The sequence below is a fragment of the Natator depressus genome, chromosome 23 (genome assembly GCF_965152275.1).
Source record: "Natator depressus isolate rNatDep1 chromosome 23, rNatDep2.hap1, whole genome shotgun sequence".
In the NCBI taxonomy this organism is placed as follows: Eukaryota; Metazoa; Chordata; order Testudines; family Cheloniidae; genus Natator; species Natator depressus.
Genome location: NC_134256.1, coordinates 1956432 through 1975000, shown reverse-complemented (window position 1 = coordinate 1975000; position 18569 = coordinate 1956432). Strand labels below are relative to the sequence as shown.

Below are 18569 nucleotides of genomic sequence, written 5' to 3'. Positions count from 1 at the left end.
CACTGATTTCTCTTCGCTGCGCCTGACTCGTGAGGAAGACGACGGCAGAAACGCCCTGCGATTCTCTCTCGTCCTCTCAGTTGCCGTGGGGCAGAACGCGGGCGCCAGACTCTCTGAACAGATCGGCGGGGCCCAGTTCAGAGAAGCTGGGGCAAGAAGAAAAGCAAAGGACCAACTCCTTTTATTTTAACGTGGCAGGGAGGGAACAAAACCCCCAGCCAGAGAACACGACAGGCTCCTTTGCCGTCTCCTCACAGCCGTCCATTTCCCCATCCAAAGGGGCCCGGATAGCTCATAACAGGCCCAGGATCTTCCACCCTACAGGTCCTCTCCATCCCAGCAATGCCTACTCCCTCAGCAGGCCCAGCCGGGGTTATATAAAGGGCTTCCCTACCCAGAAACCTTTGCGGAGAAGGGAAGTCCCTCCCCTGCGTCTAGGCGATCGATGGTTCATCTAGCCAATCAGCTCTTTCACCTGCATGGTTTATAAGGCCTTCCCCTCCACCCCACCGCTCAGTGTCAAGGGGCAGAGATGCTAGTGGGAGGAGGGGGCTGGTCCCAGCAGCTCCCCTTCGGCAAAGAGCTCTTCCAGCTCCAGCTGCAGCTCCCGCAGGTCCTGGATCTCCTGGGCGATGGGGTCCAGTTGCCGGAGAAGCGCCAGGTCGGTCAGCTGCAGGCTGAGCTGGGACAGGGATGGGAGGAGAGGGAGTGAGTTACGACTGGTGGCTTTCAAGGGGCGGTGAGAGTTACCCATGAACCCTGGCCCAGGCCAGCCTGGAACTGGCCGCTCTCCGCTGCTCGTCCTTAGCCGTTGGCGACGGGACTCTCCGTCACTTCCTGTCCTAAACGGGCTGCTGGCGTTGAAGGGAAAGGAAGGGTCTGTAACCAGGAGAGGTTGCTCCCCTCCGCGACCAGGAATCACGGCCGCTCCTGTCGAGCCAGTCGCGAGCAGTGACACCTGCCGGCAAAGCAGGTGTCTCCATCCCCCTCTGGTGGCAGGCCCGCAGAGAAGATAACGGCCTTCTACTGCAGCCAGTTACCCCTGAGGAGTCCCGACGCCAGGGCCCGCCCGCCAGCACCGAACCCCCTCTGAAAAACCAGGCCGAACTCACCAGCTCCTTCCGCACCCAAGAGATCCTGGCCTGGAGGCTGGAGCCCGGAGCGCTGTCCCTTTGGCTGCTTGTCCCCCGCACTCCTAGGGCCTCCTGGCGCTCCCCTGCCGCCGGAGGGCCATGCGTGGGGGGGGCGCGGAGCACTTTGGGCAGCTGGGGCAGCCCCTTGAAAAGGGACCCCTCTTCCTCCATCCAGTGGCATTCGGCCATCGGGATGCCCGGGGCTGGCCTGGGGTGTCCGGGAAACAGGGTCATGCGCCAAAGGGTCCTATTGCAGATGTGGACTATGGCTGGCACCCCTGGCCTTTTGCGCAGGGGGTTGCTCCCCCCTCCCAGATGCCCCCCCCCAGTTTTTCTCCTTTAATCCTGCCTGACCACTCCCTCCTTCTGGCCGAGGAGAATTGAGGTTGGTGGACACACGTCTTTCCTCGCAGCATGTCTCTCACATGAGCCCTGGGGATGCTGCCGGGAGCGGGAGAGGAGACAGGGAGGGAGATCCTGAGAACGGGGAGAGCGTGGCCAGGGCGAGAGGGAGAAACCAGGCGTCTGTTGCGTTTGGTAGGGGATTGCAAAGGAGAAGGCTCTTGCGCCACCGATGGTGGGAAGGGCCGGAGGAGTCCCCCCGGGAGAGGGAGGAGGGGACAGAAGGACAAGCCGGCGATCGAGCACCGTTCCCCAGCACCGAGGGGGCAGGTGAAGGGACCCCCCTTACCGAGCGAGCGGGAGGGCGCTACCGAGCGGTGCTCCCGCTCCCCCGAGCCAGCGGGAAAGCTGAAGTGCCGATTCCCTTCCCCTCCTGTCCCACGGAGCTGCTGGGCCTGCAGTGCAGGGAGCGGCTCTGGGCGCTGGCTGGCAACAGGTCATAAACGCGCCAGGCTCCCAAGCAGCCAGCGGAGCTGGGGGCTCAAAGTTCGCAGCCGAAGCAGCCCGTCCCCACGCCCTTTGGCACGCGGCCGCCCGGCTTGCCCCTTCCAGCGACTCCCTCCGTCACCCGAGCGGAAATTCCCAGGGGAAAGGCCGCACGCCCTGCCACGGCACCGGCTGGGGAGCTGGAGTCCGGCCGCGGGGGCCCATGCTGGGCCCCGGAGGGGAAACAGAGGCGGGGTTGCCCGGCGCGGTGCTGAGTGTCGCCCACGGCGCCCTAGACACCCTCCCCCCCGTGCGGGGGAGGGCTCAGCTGCGGGTCGGCCCCGGGGGGCTCTCCCTGTTTGAGAGCGGGGCAGCGGGTCCGTTCCCCACTGGCCGGCCCGTGACTCGGCTGGGTGCCGCTGGGCTGCGGGGCAAGAGCCCGGAGCGCGTCCGCCAGGCAGGGGTGGGGGGAAACTGAGGCACAGAGTGGGGAAGCGAGGGGCTCAGGGGCGCACAAGGAGTAAGCGCTGCAAATAGCGCTCAGGATCCCCCCCTCCCCCCGGCCAGGGCTGGAACCCAGGAGTCCTGGCCCCCGGACCCCCAGACCCCTGAGGGGGCGGGGCTAAAGGGGAGGGCGGGGCTGTTCCTGAGGGGCGGGGCGGAGCGGGAAGGGTCCGGGCGCTCCGTGGGCGGGGCCTGGAGTCACGTGGCCGATCCAAGATGGCGGCGCCCGGGGCGGTAGGTGGCGGGGGGGGAAATGTCCGCGCGCCCCGGCCCCGCCCGCGCCAGAGCGTCCCCGGGGGGGGCAGGTTCCCGCCCGCTCCCCTAACGCCCCCCCCGGTCCTCTGCCCCCCTGGGGCCCCTGTAACGCCCCCCCCAGCGCCCGGGTCCCGGCCCCCCCGCCCCCATAACCCCCCCGGGAGTCCCCAGCGCCCAGGTCCCGGCCCCCCCGCCCCCATAACCCCCCCCAGCGCCCAGGTCCCGGCCCCCCCGCCCCCATAACCCCCCCCAGGGATCCCCTGGTCCCGGCCCCCCTGGTCCCATAACCCCCCCCCCGGCTAGGGTCCCCAGCGCCCGGGTCCCGGCCCCCCCCCGGGGGTCCCCAGCGCCCAGGTCCCGACCCCCTCCGCCCCCATAACCCCCCCCCAGCGCCCAGGTCCTGGCCCCCCCGCCCCCATAACCCCCCCCCAGGGATCCCCTGGTCCCGGCCCCCCTGGTCCCATAACTCCCCCCCCCGGCTAGGGTCCCCAGCGCCCGGGTCCTGCTCCCCCCGCCACCCCCATATCCCCCCGGGGGTCCCCAGCGCCTGGGTCCTGCTCCCCCCCATGGCAGCCCCCCCCCAGGGTCCCCAGCACCCGGGTCCTGCTCCCCCCGCCACCCCCATATCCCCCCGGGGGTCCCCAGCGCCTGGGTCCTGCTCCCCCCCATGGCAGCCCCCCCCCAGGGTCCCCAGCCCCTGGGCTGGCTCCTCGGAGCGAACCGCTTTGTCTGAGCGAGTCCCCGGTCCGAGCGCGCCGCAAACCCTGTGCCAGCCGGGCCGGCTCGTCGTCCGGGACCCTCTGGCTCTGCTGGGCCCTGGAAACGTCCTGGGGCTGTTTCCGCGTTGCCCGGGGGCGCGTGTGGCAGGGGGCCCGACCCTGCCTCGCTCGTCGGTGGGCGACTGGCTGCGGGAGGGGGCCGCTCGGGCGCGAGGCTGCTCAAAACCATCCCCAGAGCCAGAGGGTGACCCCAGCGTTGGGGTCCGGTGAGCAGCACGAGGTTGTGAAAAGGACCCATGGTAGCATAGCGTAGAGAAGGCCCCAGATGCTGGATCTGGGACGGGCCCGTGGTCCCTGCGACCTCAAATACCAGACCCCATGTCCAGGTTTCGCCGGTGCCGTGCGGCAGCTTTCGGGTCCACAGGCCTCACTGTCGGAGCCGGGCCTCGGGAAGCAGATCCCCGCGTTGGCAGCCAGCGACCTTCTCCACGCCTGCCTGGCGTCAGTGTCATGTCGGTTTCTAGTCCGTGTCCCTGCAAGAGCCATTGTTGTTGGCTGGTCATGTTGCCCTGTTGTGTGGACTGTACCTGGAGGGCCCCCGGCAAACCCACCCTTTGTTTAAAATTGCCTCCTTTGGAATCGCTTATAAAAATGGCTTTTCAGGAGCTCTTCCCCCCCCCCCCCCTCAATATTTTTGGGACCAAATATCACCATGACAGTTTCCCTTTGAAACAGCGGCTGTTTTCCAGTCCAGAGGGGGCTGCATTTCGTTGGTGAGTGACGTGCGTCCACGGAGGCTGAGAAACGTTCTGGCGTCCTTTGCTAGGAAGGGTAGGCTCAGGGAGAAGGGTTTTAACGAATTGGATTTGAAATGTGAAATTCCTCCGGGGGAAGAGGGAGCTGAGAGCGCCGGCCAGTAGATGTCACTAGATCTCTTTGGGACAAGCTCAGGAGCGTCCCAGATCGGGACCTGGTGCTTTTCATCGCTGGGTCAAAGAGTTGAATTCAGCCCTGGTCGGTAGTGACCTAAAGCACTGATTTGATGGTCTCGGTGTTAAATTAGTTGTGTGTGAAGACTTAATGCATGGGTGAGCTGTGTCTCCTTGCACTGATGATAGCAAACAAGCCTTGATTGTGCTGTGAAGGACGCGTCAGCCTTGACAAACCTCCCCATGACTTCAGGACCAAGCCCCTGTTCTTGTGACGTTAACTTCCTCAGGTGAAGAAGTGGATTCTTGGCCAAAGTCTTTGCAGCCTGGTTAATTTTTGCAGTTACTTATAAAACCTTAACCCGCCAGGTGAAAAAGGCAAAGAATAAAGGAAAGGAGTTCTGTATTTGAGAACCACGTGGGATTCTCAGCAGTGCTAACCTCAAGCATTTAAAAAAAATCACAATCAAGCCCCCCAAAGATTGGGAGATTGACTTAAGAAACATGGCATTTCAAATCATGAGTTTGGAGTTCCTCTGATTAGCCTGCTGGGTTTTTTTGAGTCTCTAGGGTATGCTCAGGCCAGAGGGGTTTCTTCTGAAAATGAAAGCCGAGATTTTCATGACTTCAGGAGTTGGGACATTCAGACAAACAGCACATATCGCGAATCGTGATAAAACCATGAGAGTTGGCCACACTGGTGAGTGGGGGGGTGGGTGTGCAAGGCTAGTGGCGGGGCAAAGATGGAGCGCGTGGGGCCAGCCGCCCCCGCTGCGTGCTGGCTCTCGGCCTGCAGGGCCCCCCGGCCCGTTTCCGGCCGGCACGCTACGCGCTATGAACTGCAGTGGCTGGTGTGTCGTCTCTGCTGCCCACCCATCGACCCTTTACGTGCTCCCCCTCTTGCTGTCCTCTCCCTCCTTCGCGCCCCCCCCCCCCCCAGCCCCGCTGCTCGTCCATCTCCCTCACCCAGCAGGCGCATCCCGCTCCCAGCGCTGTGGGGAGAACCAGCCCCTGGTCCGAGCGCTCAGCTCACCAGCAGCCTGGCTGTCAGGCTCCTTCCTTCCCCCACTGCCTCTGGCTGGGCCGGTGCCCCGGGAAAGCCAAGACCCTCCGGCCTGGGGCGCTGGCCAGGAGGAGCCAAGCCCGGCATGTGCCAGAGCCCTGCACAGCGCTGGCACAGGGAAGCCTCCCCGCCTCTCAGCTGAGCTCTGGAGTTGGAGGGGGGAAGCGATTTCCAGCCTGTTCATGCCCCCCCTGTGCAGGCTCCCAAGGCAGGGGCTTAGCCCCTTCTTCACCCGCCTCCTCCTACTGTGGGCCCTGTCCCAGGGAGCACGGGGCTGCTCTGTTCCCTCGGCACCCTCCCCTGCTGAGCCACCTCTCTGGCCCCCCTGCAGTCAGGTTCCCTGGCCCCAGGTGCACAATGCAGCCTTAGGGCTTAACCCCTTCCTGCCCACGCTGTAGCCAGGGGACAGGAGGTGGCTGGGTTATGTCAGTGGCCAGCAATAGTCTGGAGGTGTTAGCTGCCTTTCTGACATTGCGGGCAGGAAGGGACAAGCTGCTTCCAGTGGGGGGAGGGGGAGAAGAGATGGGTTCTGCAAAGACAGGGGCCAGGTGATGTGTGTGTGACACCCCTCCCCATGTGAACCCTAAAGCCTTAAGGTAAGTAAAGACTCCAGCTACGCAGTATTTCTTTTTAACAGGGGTTCAGTCGACTTGGTGTTAGTTTGAACGTTTGTCCTGCGTAGCTCTGATTGCCATTGACCTCGTTTGAATACGAGTGATTTTACCAGGTGTCCCATGTTCAGCACAGGGAAATATGGTCACCCCGCCCATCAGACCCAATTTCCCAGCTGCCTGGGTGTATTTAAGCTCTTGGCTTTCCTTTTTTCCCCTCCTTGCTAATCACGTTGCAAAACCAACCCCATGAGACCTTCCATTTGTGGTTCCAGCACAGGAGAGTCGCTTTGCTGGGGTGTGGTTAGGTGTTTCTCGGCAAGGGCTGGAACAAAGATCTCTTTGTGGTCACTTGCTTCCTCAACTCAGGCCAGCTGCTCAGATCTGTGGCCGTCCGAAGCATCTCCAGCGGGAGAGTTTAAGGTGCTTTTGCTGTAGCTAGCACTGCTGTAATTGCTTCTCTCCTGTAGACAGATGCTTCCAGCTTAAGAAAACCTGTAAATGTAGCTTCTGGTTCTGCAGCTAATGAGTGAAGCTGTGAGGTGGATAAGTCTCCTTGTAGACACAGCCTGGGGAAGGGATTTGCTCCAGATTTGGCAGCAGTTGGCAATCCGCCTGGGGATAGGACTGAGCTTTCTTGACCCCCAGACTCATGATTATCCTCTTTATACACAAGGGAAACTGAGGCACAGAGAGGGCAAAGTGGGAGAACTGGGAAAGAAACCCAGGAGTCCTCAATCCTAGTCCCCCTGGCTCTAACCGCTAGACACACTCCTCTCCCAGAGCTGGGGCTAGAACCCAGGAGTCCTGGCTCCCACTCCCCAGGTAAAAAGCATTGTAAATGAGAAGCAGGTATAAAGCGGCTCCCCTGGCCTGGGGAATCCAGCTGTTTCTGCCGGTGTGATACTGTGAGCAGCTATCCGAGGTGTGAAATCCAGTGTCCTGCCAGTGCGGTGCGATCGATCATACAGGATGTAGCCAGCAGACGGCGTCTCTTGTGTGGCTAGAGCGAAATCACCCGGGGAGAGGCTCCTGTGTGGCCTCCTCCACCTGTCAGCGCGCGTGAGGCTCTGACCCCTTGGGAGCAGAGAGGCTACATTTAACCTCTAACCAGCAGAGCCCTCTCGGAGGCGGGGGTTGGGGAGGAATTGGGTTGCTTCCATTAGCAGAGGGTTCTCTTTGTCTTATGGTGTTTGCATTGACAGCCCCCAACCCCCTGGCCTTAGAAATATGATTGACTCTCTGGGAGTTCACATGATTAACCGTGTGTCTTGCAGCTCCAGCAGTGCAGGGCTTTCCCCCGCCTGCTGTGCGCCCGTCGTCCGTACAGCAGTGCCACCTGCCCAGACCCTCTAAAGGGTGGCATCCTTCAGTACCTCTGTAACCGGTTCTATGACATCGAATACCTCGTCGGCTGGAGCGTGAAGCTTCGCTACAGAAACCTGCGAAGGAAGAACGCGTACGTACAGCCCGCGTCTCCGGTGTTCCCCAGCTGAGAAGGGGGGGCGGGGGGGCTGGAGAGGGATTGCTGGAATTTGACTTCCTGGAAAAGAGAAACCTCTGACACTTCCCCTTCTGAGCAGCTGATGACTGTAAATGTGATGGTTACGGAACTGCCGGGTACCTGCAGGGAGACCTGCACAACCAACCGCTCGTGGGAAATCTAAAGCGGAGCTAGGCGGGAATTTTTAAATTTTTTGGGGGGTGAAAAATGCTGATTTTTCAAAACCGAAGCTGTTTATAGGAAAGGGTCGGTTTTGATGAATTTCCCAGCAAGACAAAAATGCTGGAAAACCCTTTTGAAATGGCAAGTTTCATTTTTTTCTTTTGTAAGCAACTTTTTGGTCTAGAAATGTAACTTAATTGCTACTAAAAGAAAAGTTAAAAGGGTCAAAATTGAAGCAAATGTCTCCGAAGTAAGAGAACGTTTCCACCGAGTCAAAGTGCATTTTCCTGTTCCGTTTGTCTGCTCACAAAAGTACTGGCGATTTTGCCCTTTTGTTGCGATTCTGTATGAGAAAATTTTTCCAGATCTTGAACTTCTCACTGGACCTGAAAACCGTTCCTGCCCGGCTCTACTGTAAAGAAGAGCACTTAGCCCTTCTGTGGCACTTCTCCTCAGGAGAGCTCCAAACTCAAAGGCGCAGCTGTCACGACCGGGTTGTGGGCAGTCAGACCTAGTAGTCGGAGCCAGCATCTGCAGTCACGAGTCAGGAACCAGGGTCAGAGGCAGGAGACAAACTGGAGGTCGGGAACTACAAGTCAGGCGCCAGGCGCTGAGCTGGGTCGGGACGCCAGGCAGGGGGAGGGTTGGAGTGTGGCTGCTTCTGTGAACCTTGTGGGCCCGGGTTCAAGACCCATGATGCAGGGGACTTGCATCTGAGCTGCAGAGCCTTTAAAATCTGGCTTCGCCTGCACCCAAGGACTAGAAGCTGTTACCAGCTGATGGCGTGGTCAGGGGGTTTTCTGGGTCTCCGTCCGGTTCCTAGCGGCTCACGAGAGTCATTAAGTCTCAGGGTTGCTCTGGTCCTGGCATAGTGTGCGGGAGAGAAGCTGCCCTGGGTGTTGGGACTTTGTTCTCCAGTGGTTTTTAATTTCAGGATGGTTATTTGAGTCCAAACCGTATTGTTTGTTGTTACGGTAACACTGGGAGCCCAGTCGTGGATCAGGGCCCCACTGTGCCAGGCGCTGCACAAAAACAGAGCAAAAAAAGTGTCCATGCTCCTCTTATCCAATTTACACGCTCTAGCCCCGCACGGATGGAAACAAAGAGGCTCCGGGTGTATATTTCTGGGCAAAATTTCTAGTAGATCGTAACCTCTTTGGAGCAGGGTCTGCGTGTGTACAGCTCCGAGCACACCAGGGGCCTGCTCTAGGTCCAAGGTTAAATAATAATAATTAATAGTCCTTGACATGCACCGTTTTCGTGTTGAAAAATGTTGTGATCCTTCCCCCTCCCCCCTCCTTTTGCCAGGTACTATGGTTACACCAAGGAGATCTACGGAGACAATGTCGCGGCAGCCTACTTTGTCCTGTCCAACAGGGGAAGAGTGAGGTATTGACGCTCTTGGCCAAGCCCTGGGGACGTGGGTCTGGCCGGGGAATCCCCTCGGCAACGTCCCAGTTCCCAGTGTGGGGTCTCCGTGGTGCCTCGCCCTGACTCACCCCCGGCTCAGTTCTCCTAACGCTGGCGTTTCTCCTTCCAGGTTTCAAGGCCAGGAGACCTGGTTCTGTGCGGACCGGCGAGGGAAGTACAGCTCCGATTTCCTACAGCTCCGAGACGTGCCTGTGGTGGCCATCGACCTCTCTGGCTCCGTGTTGAACTACAATGGGCTGGATAACCTAGGTGAGAAATGGATGGATTTCCACGGAGGACGTTTGTCTGCAGGACCTTTGGCGCAGCTGGGGGCACTATGAAGCACAGAAACACTTGGGCTCATGAGTGGCTTTTCTTATGGAGGAGGCAGTGCGGCCTAGTGGATAGAGCCCCGGACTGGGACTCAGGAGAGTTCCCAGCTCTGCTGCTGTGCAGGCCCCACCTCTGTGCCTCCATTTCCCCATCTGTAAAATGGGAATCGTGATCCCAACCTCCTCTGTAAAGAGCTTTGAGATGGAAGGATGAAGCTAGGGGTGATAAGTTTTGCTGATTTCCCTCATCCCTGAGCTCTTGAACGTCCCCAGGAGTCCTCCAAGGAGTGAACGCTTCTCAGGCCCACATACAGTTAACCTGTGGAACTCACTGCTGCAGGATATCATTGGAAGAACTAGATTAGTACATTTGAGAAAAGATAAGACATTTACTGTAACAGCAGTGGCAATGCATTTCTCCTATGAGAAACCCAGGGCGCTATCATTATTAATTTGACAGTAGTGCCTGGGCACCCCCACCGTGGCCCAGGGCCCCATGGTGCTAGGCGCTGTACAAATACAAAGATGGTCTCTGCCCCATAGAGCATACGGTCTAATTTGTAGAGTGCTTCAGGAGACGTGGATTGATAGGTGGAGGCAGAGATTGTCCCTTCTTGTCTTTACGGCTGGTGCTGTAAGGGACACACAGTGCTGCTCAGACGGCTGCCGTGTGTCAGGGAAGTGATGGTACAAATACAAAGCAAGACAGGCCCGTTTCATACTAACTAATCCCAGGGGGCCGTGCTGACGCTGGGTGATTCGGGGATGTACCAATCTATTTATCTGCTGACGTGATGCCCAGCGTGACGCCGAGGCCACAAGGGCTAACGCAATCCTGGGCTGCATAAACTGGGGAATCTCCCGTCGGAGCAGAGAGGGTATTTCCCCTCTGTGTCTGGCCCTGGCGCGACCGCGGCTGGGACCTGGCGTCCAGTTCTGGTGCCCACCAGTCAGGAAGGAGGGTGGATCGGTGGGAGAGGGGTCAGCGAAGAGGCCAGGGATGGATTTTTCACAGGGAGGGTAATTTACTAAAGCAGTTTCCCAAGGGGGGCGGGGGTGGATTCTCTAGCCCTGGTCATTGTGAAATCAAGGGGGTGTGTTTGTCTAACAGCTCTGCCATTCTCTGGCTTGTGGCACACAGTCAGACCAGCTGATCACACACTCTCGTACAATCTATTCATCCATTTCAGCATGGCAGTTTTTGAGCTGTTGAAATACACTTTGGCCTTTACCTTCCTGCTTCCTGTGCCTTTTAATATGTGATATCCTGCCCTGGCAGGGAGCCCATCAGAGGCAGTAATGTAGCAGGCTCCTCTCCAGGCTCACAATGGAGAGATCGTGTTCTTAATGGACAAGATGAAGCCAAGGAAGGTGGAGGCCGAGGATCTGGGTAAAATCTCCTGCTGAGGGTTTATTAGGCTGAGAAATCGTCTCCCACGGGAAGTGGCTGTGACCTTCCTGCTGGAGTCGCTGGCCAAAATCCTGGAGAGCAAAGATGGGGAGAAAAACCCTTTTCTTGTCTCTAATTTCTGTGGGGTCACTGCTGCGTCTGGCTTGGAAATCTCCTGCTCTTACTGTTATACCAATAAAATAAAAACCAGCAGGATCTTATTAAAGAGGAAAAGGCAAAATACCACATTTATTGTGAATACAGAAAGAATCATAGTAAGCAGTTAGTTATAGCTATAACATTCCATTCAATCTCATATTTATTCACACGCACGCACACACACAGGTTCTGCAAGGTTGTCATCATAGTTACCAGCCTTAGAGTTGCTCATGCCAAGCCACTGGCCAGGTGGCCTGGACATGAGGAGGGAGCAGGGCCTTGTCAGATGCTCATCTGATGCTCCTGGAAGTTGGTTTGCAGAATCAGACCCCAAAGTTCTCACTTTCTAGAGTCCATTTTTAAAGGAATTTCTTCCTATGCCAGTCTATGGGAATTGCTTCATCATGCTGACAGGTTTCAGAGTAACAGCCGTGTTAGTCTGTATTCACAAAAAGAAAAGGAGGACTTGTGGCAACTTAGAGACTAACCAGTTTATTTGAGCATGAGCTTTCGTGAGCTACAGCTCACTTCATCGGATGCATAAAGGTGCCACAAGTCCTCCTTTTCTTTTTGCTTCATCATGCTGTTGCTGAATCAATCAGCAGATAGCACATTCCTGACGGCTCTGTGCTGCCAGATGTTATCTTGTTCTTTGGTTCTCCCATTCTTGAGGCTGTTGGGTAGATTCCAGTCTGCCCTCCGGGGGTCCTCTGATTATTTCCACTTGACGCCTTCTTAAGCCGATGGACACTGGATTCTTAGGCTGGCACCTCCCTGATCATTGTTATTATCCACACCAAGCATCCATCCACATACTTCCTCTATCTCTATTTTAATCACAATTGTTAATACAACAAAATGAATACAACAGAAGGGCGGGGAGTCTCTGGGTGCTGTTTCTGTTGTTAGAGTATTGCTTTGAGTCTCTCTCTCTGTGAATTGCTTTGAGAACAGACTCTGTCTTAGAATGTGCTAACGCGATTAGCAGCTTGCAAGTTTCACACCTAGAGGGAGAGAAACAGTACCAAAAACCAAGAGACCTCTTAATTAGTAATACCCTGGAATTTAAACTATGGGGAATCAAACTCATTTGTGATTTTAATACAGAACTTCTTTAATATGATCCAATATTACAGCTTGTGTGCTGTTCATTGTAATAGCTCCCCAAAGACCCGTTTTGTGGGCCAGCAATCCCTGTCCTGACTCATTTGTCTCATAATCTGGGTCCCCTGGTGTTTGCCTCGTACCAGTCTTTTCTGTGAGTTGCTGGTGCCCTGAGCCCGTGGCTGGGTGCGCGTTGGTCCCAGCGTCTGCCTTGGTGGATCCAAACGCAGGGCTGGAGCCTTGGCATGCGGCTGGGTGGCCCGTTGCCCCGTGCTTGGGCTAGCTTTAGTATAGATTGCAGGTGCTTTGGCCTCACGGGCCGTTCCCGGTGGCTCTGCTGGAGGGTTGTGTACCTTGCTGTGAGATCCTTCGTAATGCCATCCTGGCTGCTTCTAATGCACGGCTGGAGGGATGGTGTGTCCATTTCCTGGCAGTCGGAAGCAGCTGTTATCTCAGGCAATGATTTGATGAACCTAATCCATATGTCTGCCTCAGTCTGAAATAATCAGATGTGTCCAAAGACCCACAGCTGCCATCTGTTGAGACCAGATCTCGGGTTACACGGAGATCTGTTGTCCAGTGTTTAGCTGTCACTTTGGGTCTGATCTTGTTGAGGACTCATTGCCAGCTCAGGATTTTAGTGCGAGTCTGGACAGATTTGGTGTTGTCCTTAAAGCCCCAGCGCCTGGAGTCCTGTGATTACATGAGCCCCTCAGGGTATGTCCACACTGCAAAGGAGAACCCATGGTGCTGAATCTCAGAGCCTGGGCCGACTGACTCGGGCTCTCGCTGCGGGGCTAAAAACAGCACAGCAAACCTGGAAAACATGCCGCAGATCTGGGCTCCCGGCAGCATGTCGGGTATTAAGCCAGACTGCCCTCTTTTTGAGAGGTTTGCCCCCTTGCCCACCCGGTACTGGGACAAAACCCAATGTGATTTTGGCCAGCATTGGCCGGGAGACTTGGTGTTAAAAGCATCCAGGGGGCAGGGCGAGTGGCTGTTCTGGACGCAGGGCAGAATGGCCGCGGGCCATAACTAGGACCTCTCCTGGTTGCAATGGTGCTAAGCTGCCTGGTAACCAGCAGTTTGTTGTGTAGAGTAAAGGTCAGTGGCTCTTTGTTTCCCCGTCTGGAGTTAGACGAGCTGGTTCCCCTTGTAACGGAAAGCACAGTATGCTGGGCCGAAGTCAGCCCTGCGGTGACTTGCCAAGGCTTGACCCGGGGAGCAGCATGACCCTTTGTCTGCAGTTATTTTCCTCGTTTTCTCCGCCGTTAGGCAAAGGGGAGGCAGGATGAGGAGGCTGCCCCTTCTCCTTAGGCCGACGCAGCCCCTAATTTCTGGGGGTTGGTTCCTGACCTGGCTGCGAGTCTTTGATTATCAGAGCCAGGTTTGGGTGATCTCTGGTTGCGGGAGGTTTGGGTCTTTTCTGGGGTTGGATTTTCTCCACCCCTTGGCTCGCTTCTCATTCTCGCACGCGGCCACCCGGCCTGATTCCCAGTCGCCCCGCGCCATGTGTAGTCACAGCAGAATGGTGCAGAGGGGCGGCGTTTCACCCCGCTTTGTGCTGATGGCAGGTGATGGGGAACTAGGTACATCACCGGCACCGTCTCTGAGCGTCCCTCAGCTGAGCTCAGGAATAGGCCAGTCCTTACAGCCGTTGGCTCGTCTCATAGTCTTTGCATCACCGTTGCTGCACGGTTCCACGCGTCTCACGTGACTAGACTCTGCGGAACTTGTGTTTTATTTTGTCATTTTGATGGTGAAGGTTGATCGTTATTTTTAAGCATTTTTAATTTTTTAAATGGATGTAAATATTCACTGTTGTGGGAAACTCTGGGGAGGTCAGACAAAGTGGGGGTCAGACGATGGTTACTGAATGGCAGGAGATGCTGAGATTCAAGTTAAAGCTTTATAACCGTGAAATCACAAATTGGCAGCATCAGGTGTCAAAACAGACGAAGTAATTAGCCTTAAGTCAAACGCTCGAGCAGCATTTTTCATACTTAGCTTAGCTCTACATGTTGATCACCATTGCTGGAAATCGGCGTTCACCGCCATGTACTGATCAAATCTGAGTTCTTCCGACGCTAGATAGAACCCAGTCCCCCGGCTCACACCTCTCTGTGCCACTCCTAAAAACGAGGGTTTGGTATATATTGCCCTGGAGCTTGTATTTCATCCGCCAGCTGAGGAGACCCTGCCTCTGACCGGAGTTGGGGGAGGAGAGAGAACGAGTCGGGGCTCTCCTCGTGGATGTTGAATCTCTGGCCGCGTTGTAGCTGGCAGAGATTATTTTTCAGGTTGCCAGTAGCAGGCAGACGGATCTTTGAGCCTGTGTTGCTCGCGTGTGTCACGTCAAGTTATGATTCCCCACCTCCTCTGCCACCCTTGGCTTGCGTTTCTTCACCTGGGCGCGTAGTAGGCGCATAGATACCAAGGCCAGAAGGGAGCATCCAGTCCAACCTTCTGCACATTGCAGGCCACAGACCTTCACCCACTCCTGCAACAGACCCGTAATCTCTGGCTGAGGAAGGGAAACCTGCCAGGGTCTCTGCCGAGCCGACCTGGTGGTGGTGGTGATTCCTTCCTGACCCCAAATCTGGTGATCAGTTAGACCTGGAGCATGTGGGTGAGACCCACCAGCCAGACACCTGGGGAAGAATTCCCTGTAGTAGCTCAGAGCCCTCCCTGTCTAGTGCCCCGTCTCTGGCCGAAGGAGATATTTGCAGCTAGGCACCTGAGCACACGTTCAGGCGACAGATAAAAGGGCCGAAAGAAAAGGAGGACTTGTGGCACCTTAGAGACTAACCAATTTATTTGAGCATGAGCTTTCGTGAGCTACAGCTCACTTCATCGGATGCATATTGTGGAAACTGCAGAAGACATTATATACACAGAGACCATGAAACAATACCTCCTCCCACCCCACTCTCCTGCTGGTAATAGCTTATCTAAAGTGATCATCAAGTTGGGCCATTTCCAGCACAAATCAAGGTTTTCTCACCCTCCGCCCCCCCCCCCCCCCCACAGACTCACTCTCCTGCTGGTAATAGCCCATCCAAAGTGACCACTCTCTTCACAATGTGTATGATAATCAAGGTGGGCCATTTCCAGCACAAATCCAGGTTTTCTCACCCCCCCCCCCCACAAACTATTGCCAGCACGAGAGTGAGTTTGTGTGTGGGGGCGGAGGGTGAGAGAACCTGGATTTGTGCTGGAAATGGCCCAACTTGATGATCACTTTAGATAAGCTATTACCAGCAGGAGAGTGGGGTGGGAGGAGGTATTGTTTCATGGTCTCTGTGTATATAATGTCTTCTGCAGTTTCCACAGTATGCATCCGATGAAGTGAGCTGTAGCTCACGAAAGCTCATGCTCAAATAAATTGGTTAGTCTCTAAGGTGCCACAAGTCGTCCTTTTCTTTTTGCGAATACAGACTAACACGGCTGTTACTCTGAAACCTGTCATAAAAGGGCCGGGTTTCCAGAGGGGCTGAGCACCTGCCGTTGCCGGAGATGTCATGTGGGTATGGAAACAGCCTGGCACCCTCCTGAAGATGGGTGCCGGGCAAGAGGTAGCTTGGTAAGTGCCACCTCCTATGGGAGGAGGCAAAATTCAAGTTCCAGGGGGTCACCTCGGAAGCTCTCCCTCTGGGCAGATAACGAGATTGGGGCCAGCGGAGGGGGGAGGGCTGGCTGGCTGCCACCAGGTTTGGGGCCCACAGCTCCACCCTCCTTTCCCTTTCCGCACCTGCAGTGAAGCTGACGGCGCTGAGGTCCCTGGACCTGAGCCGCTGCCCCCATGTTGACGACTGGACCCTAAGCCGGCTGCATGTCTTCAAGGACAGCCTGGAGGAGCTCTCGCTGGCTGGGTGCCCCCAGGTCACAGAGCGGGGGCTGGCTTGCCTCCACCAACTCGAGTGAGTGGAAACGCTGGGAAGCGTGGCGCAGTGGTCAGAGCGCGAGGTGGGGAATCGGGACACCTGGGTTCGGAAGCTGGCTTTAGGACGGAGTGGAGGTTTAGGGTTTAGAGCAGAGGGAATTGGGAGTCGGGTGGGGTCTATTTCCGTCTCCTGAAGGAGAGTGATGCCTAGTGGTTAGATTATTTTCTGAACTCTAGGAGGGGAGTGGGGTCTAGCGATTAGTGCAGCAGGCTGGGACTCAGGACACCTGGGTTCTCTCCCCAGCTTTGGAAGGGAAGTGGGGCCTAGTGATTAAAGCGCGGGGAGGGAGAGTAGGGTGGCTGGGAGTCAGGACTCCTGGGTTCTCTCCCCAGCTCTGGAAAGGGAGTGGAGCCTAGTGGTTGGGGGGGGGGGGGGCTGGGTCTCCCTCAGCTCTAGAAAAGGAGTAGGATCTAGTGGTTAGAGGAGCCAGGACTCCTGGGTTCTGTTCTGTTCTGGGCTCCAGGTCTAATGGTTAGAGCAGGGGAGAGTCAGAACTCCTGGGCGCTATCCCTCACTTTCACTATCGCTCTGTGCCTCAGTTTCTCCCTCTGTGAGTGAGGGCGTGTTAACATCTGCCTCCGTGGGCAGCTGTGTGGCCTGGCTAATCGCCCATAAAGGGCTTTGAGCCGCTCGAGTGAGCGTGCTCGGGTGGAGCCCAGGAGCGTGAGGGTTCGTCCTGCTCCACCCCTCAGGCAGCGCTGCTGCGCCAGCCAGGGGATCCGCCCTGAGTCGCACTCCCGGAAAACCCCCCGGCGGCTTTCGGCCGCGAGCGTCGCCAGGAACGCTGCCACGCAGGCCCGTGCGGGAGAGACGCGGCCTCCGCTGGAGCGGATGAGTCACCGCAGGGCGTGGTGCGGGCAGGTCCTTTCCTTCCCCCTTGGCAGGGCGGCAGGGGCCTCCTCTCGGGCGGGTGCTGCAAAGGTGGGTGGCTGCTCCCCGGGTGCCCCTGGCTGGGGAGAACGGTGTGTTCTGCCCATGTGGGAGCTAACGCGAGGTGCCGTTCCAGCGAGGGCCAGGCCGCGTTAATGGGGCTCGGGGAAACCTGCTCGGTCTTCACCTAACGGGTGTGAAAATGCTGCGTGCCCCGGCTCCCCGCAGATTGTACCGGTGCCCACCCAAGACACCCTGTGCCGGTGCCCTGTGCACTGGGTTCACTTCCACAGCGCCTCTCCTGCTGGGAGCGGTGCTTTTGCGGACACCGACCTTCGCCCCAAGAGATCAAAGCACTTTCCAAACCCCCGTCGGTCTCCCCATCCCCCCAGCGGGCAGGGAGTAGCAAGTTGCTTGAGTCTGTGCTACCTGGGAGTAGAACCCAAGTGTCCGGGCCACATTTCTCCCTGCTCTAACCACTAGACCCAGCTCCTTCCCCTGCGGCCAAAGGACCAGGGCCAGGCTTTTAAAGGTGCACTGGTGCCTGTCTCCCAGGGGAGCAGATTCCCGTTGCATTTCCAGTGGGAGTGAGGAGCCGAAAGACTTTAAAAATCCAGCCCTGGACTCTCTTCTATTGTGCTGAGCGTCCTTTGAGGGGAGGCCGTGGGTTTATGGGCCTGTTGGAAGAGGGCCAGCGGGGCTTGTTGAAGGGATAGGGGGCGTCAGGGGCTGGGTGGGAGAAGGATCTGCCTCTGGTCCCAGCTCCCGGGGGGGAACCTTTCTAGATGAGTCACTTTCCAGTGGTCTGGGGGCCGTCAGTCCGTGGCAGCGTTACCCTAGCCACAAGGCAGCTAATTGCTCTGTGTTTCGTTATCCGTTTTCCCCATCACCTCCCCAGGCACCTGCGACGCCTTGACCTCTCGCACCTGCCCTCGGTGCCCACCCCGGGGCTGATCCGGATCCTGGTGGAGGAGATGCTGCCGCAGTGCGAGGTGGTGGGGCTGGCCCCGGATTCTGGTGCCCAGACGAGCGGGGACGGAAGGGAGGAGCCCGGCGTCCCCAGCGGAGCCAGGAGAGCTGGTGAAATCCCTGCCTGACACCTGGCTGCTCTGCCCCCAGCTTTTCCTGACACTGATGGAAGAGGGCGGGAAGCCGCGCTCCCTTCAGCACCCTCCGATCACGGACCGCGAAGGACCCCAGCGTCGCGGTACCTTTGCGGGTGTGCCTGGGCCATCCTGGGCGATCCGTGCCCCCCGGCTTTGGTCTCACGGAGGACGGGGCTCGCAACGGGCTGAGCCGTGCTGTGAGCATTAAAGGCCTCTCCTTGTGCCACTCTCACATCCTTGTTTGCGGGAGAGGCCTGAGCGAAGGGAGAACTTGGGGATTCCCAAGAGACGGGGATGCAAGCGGCCGGGAGGCAAGGGGCCTTTCCAGCGCAGCGGGCTGGTTTGGTTTGGGTGGCGCCGGGGCCAACCGGGAGCCTGGAACGGCTCAAAGGGACCTGGGAGAAGGGAAGATTTTTTCACTTTGGGCCGAGAAAGTTCTTGGAGCACAACTGTGCGGCATGTTCCCGACGCCGCACTGGGCGGGAAACGGCAGGAAAGAAACAGTCCCTGTCCCCAACCCCGCCCTTTTCAGGCCATCTTCATCCT

At 57.5% G+C, this 18569-nt stretch overlaps 1 protein-coding gene across 2 annotated transcripts; it reads left to right on the top strand.

The window, feature by feature from the left end:
• The first annotated feature begins 521 nt into the window (after nt 1-521).
• DMAC2 (distal membrane arm assembly component 2) lies at nt 522-18443 on the top strand. Of its 2 annotated transcripts, none has more exons than XM_074937506.1 (6): nt 522-661; nt 7320-7501; nt 9017-9097; nt 9249-9388; nt 15861-16023; nt 17816-18443. In XM_074937506.1, exons 1-6 carry the CDS (start codon nt 533-535, stop codon nt 18012-18014), a joined length of 894 nt encoding a protein of 297 aa, XP_074793607.1. In that variant the 5' UTR covers nt 522-532; the 3' UTR covers nt 18015-18443. The 2 variants fall into 2 exon arrangements, with proteins under 2 accessions (XP_074793607.1, XP_074793608.1); XM_074937507.1 differs by lacking the exon at nt 522-661 and adding an exon at nt 2628-2699 and having other exon boundaries at nt 17816-18433.
• The last annotated feature ends 126 nt before the right edge of the window (nt 18444-18569 follow it).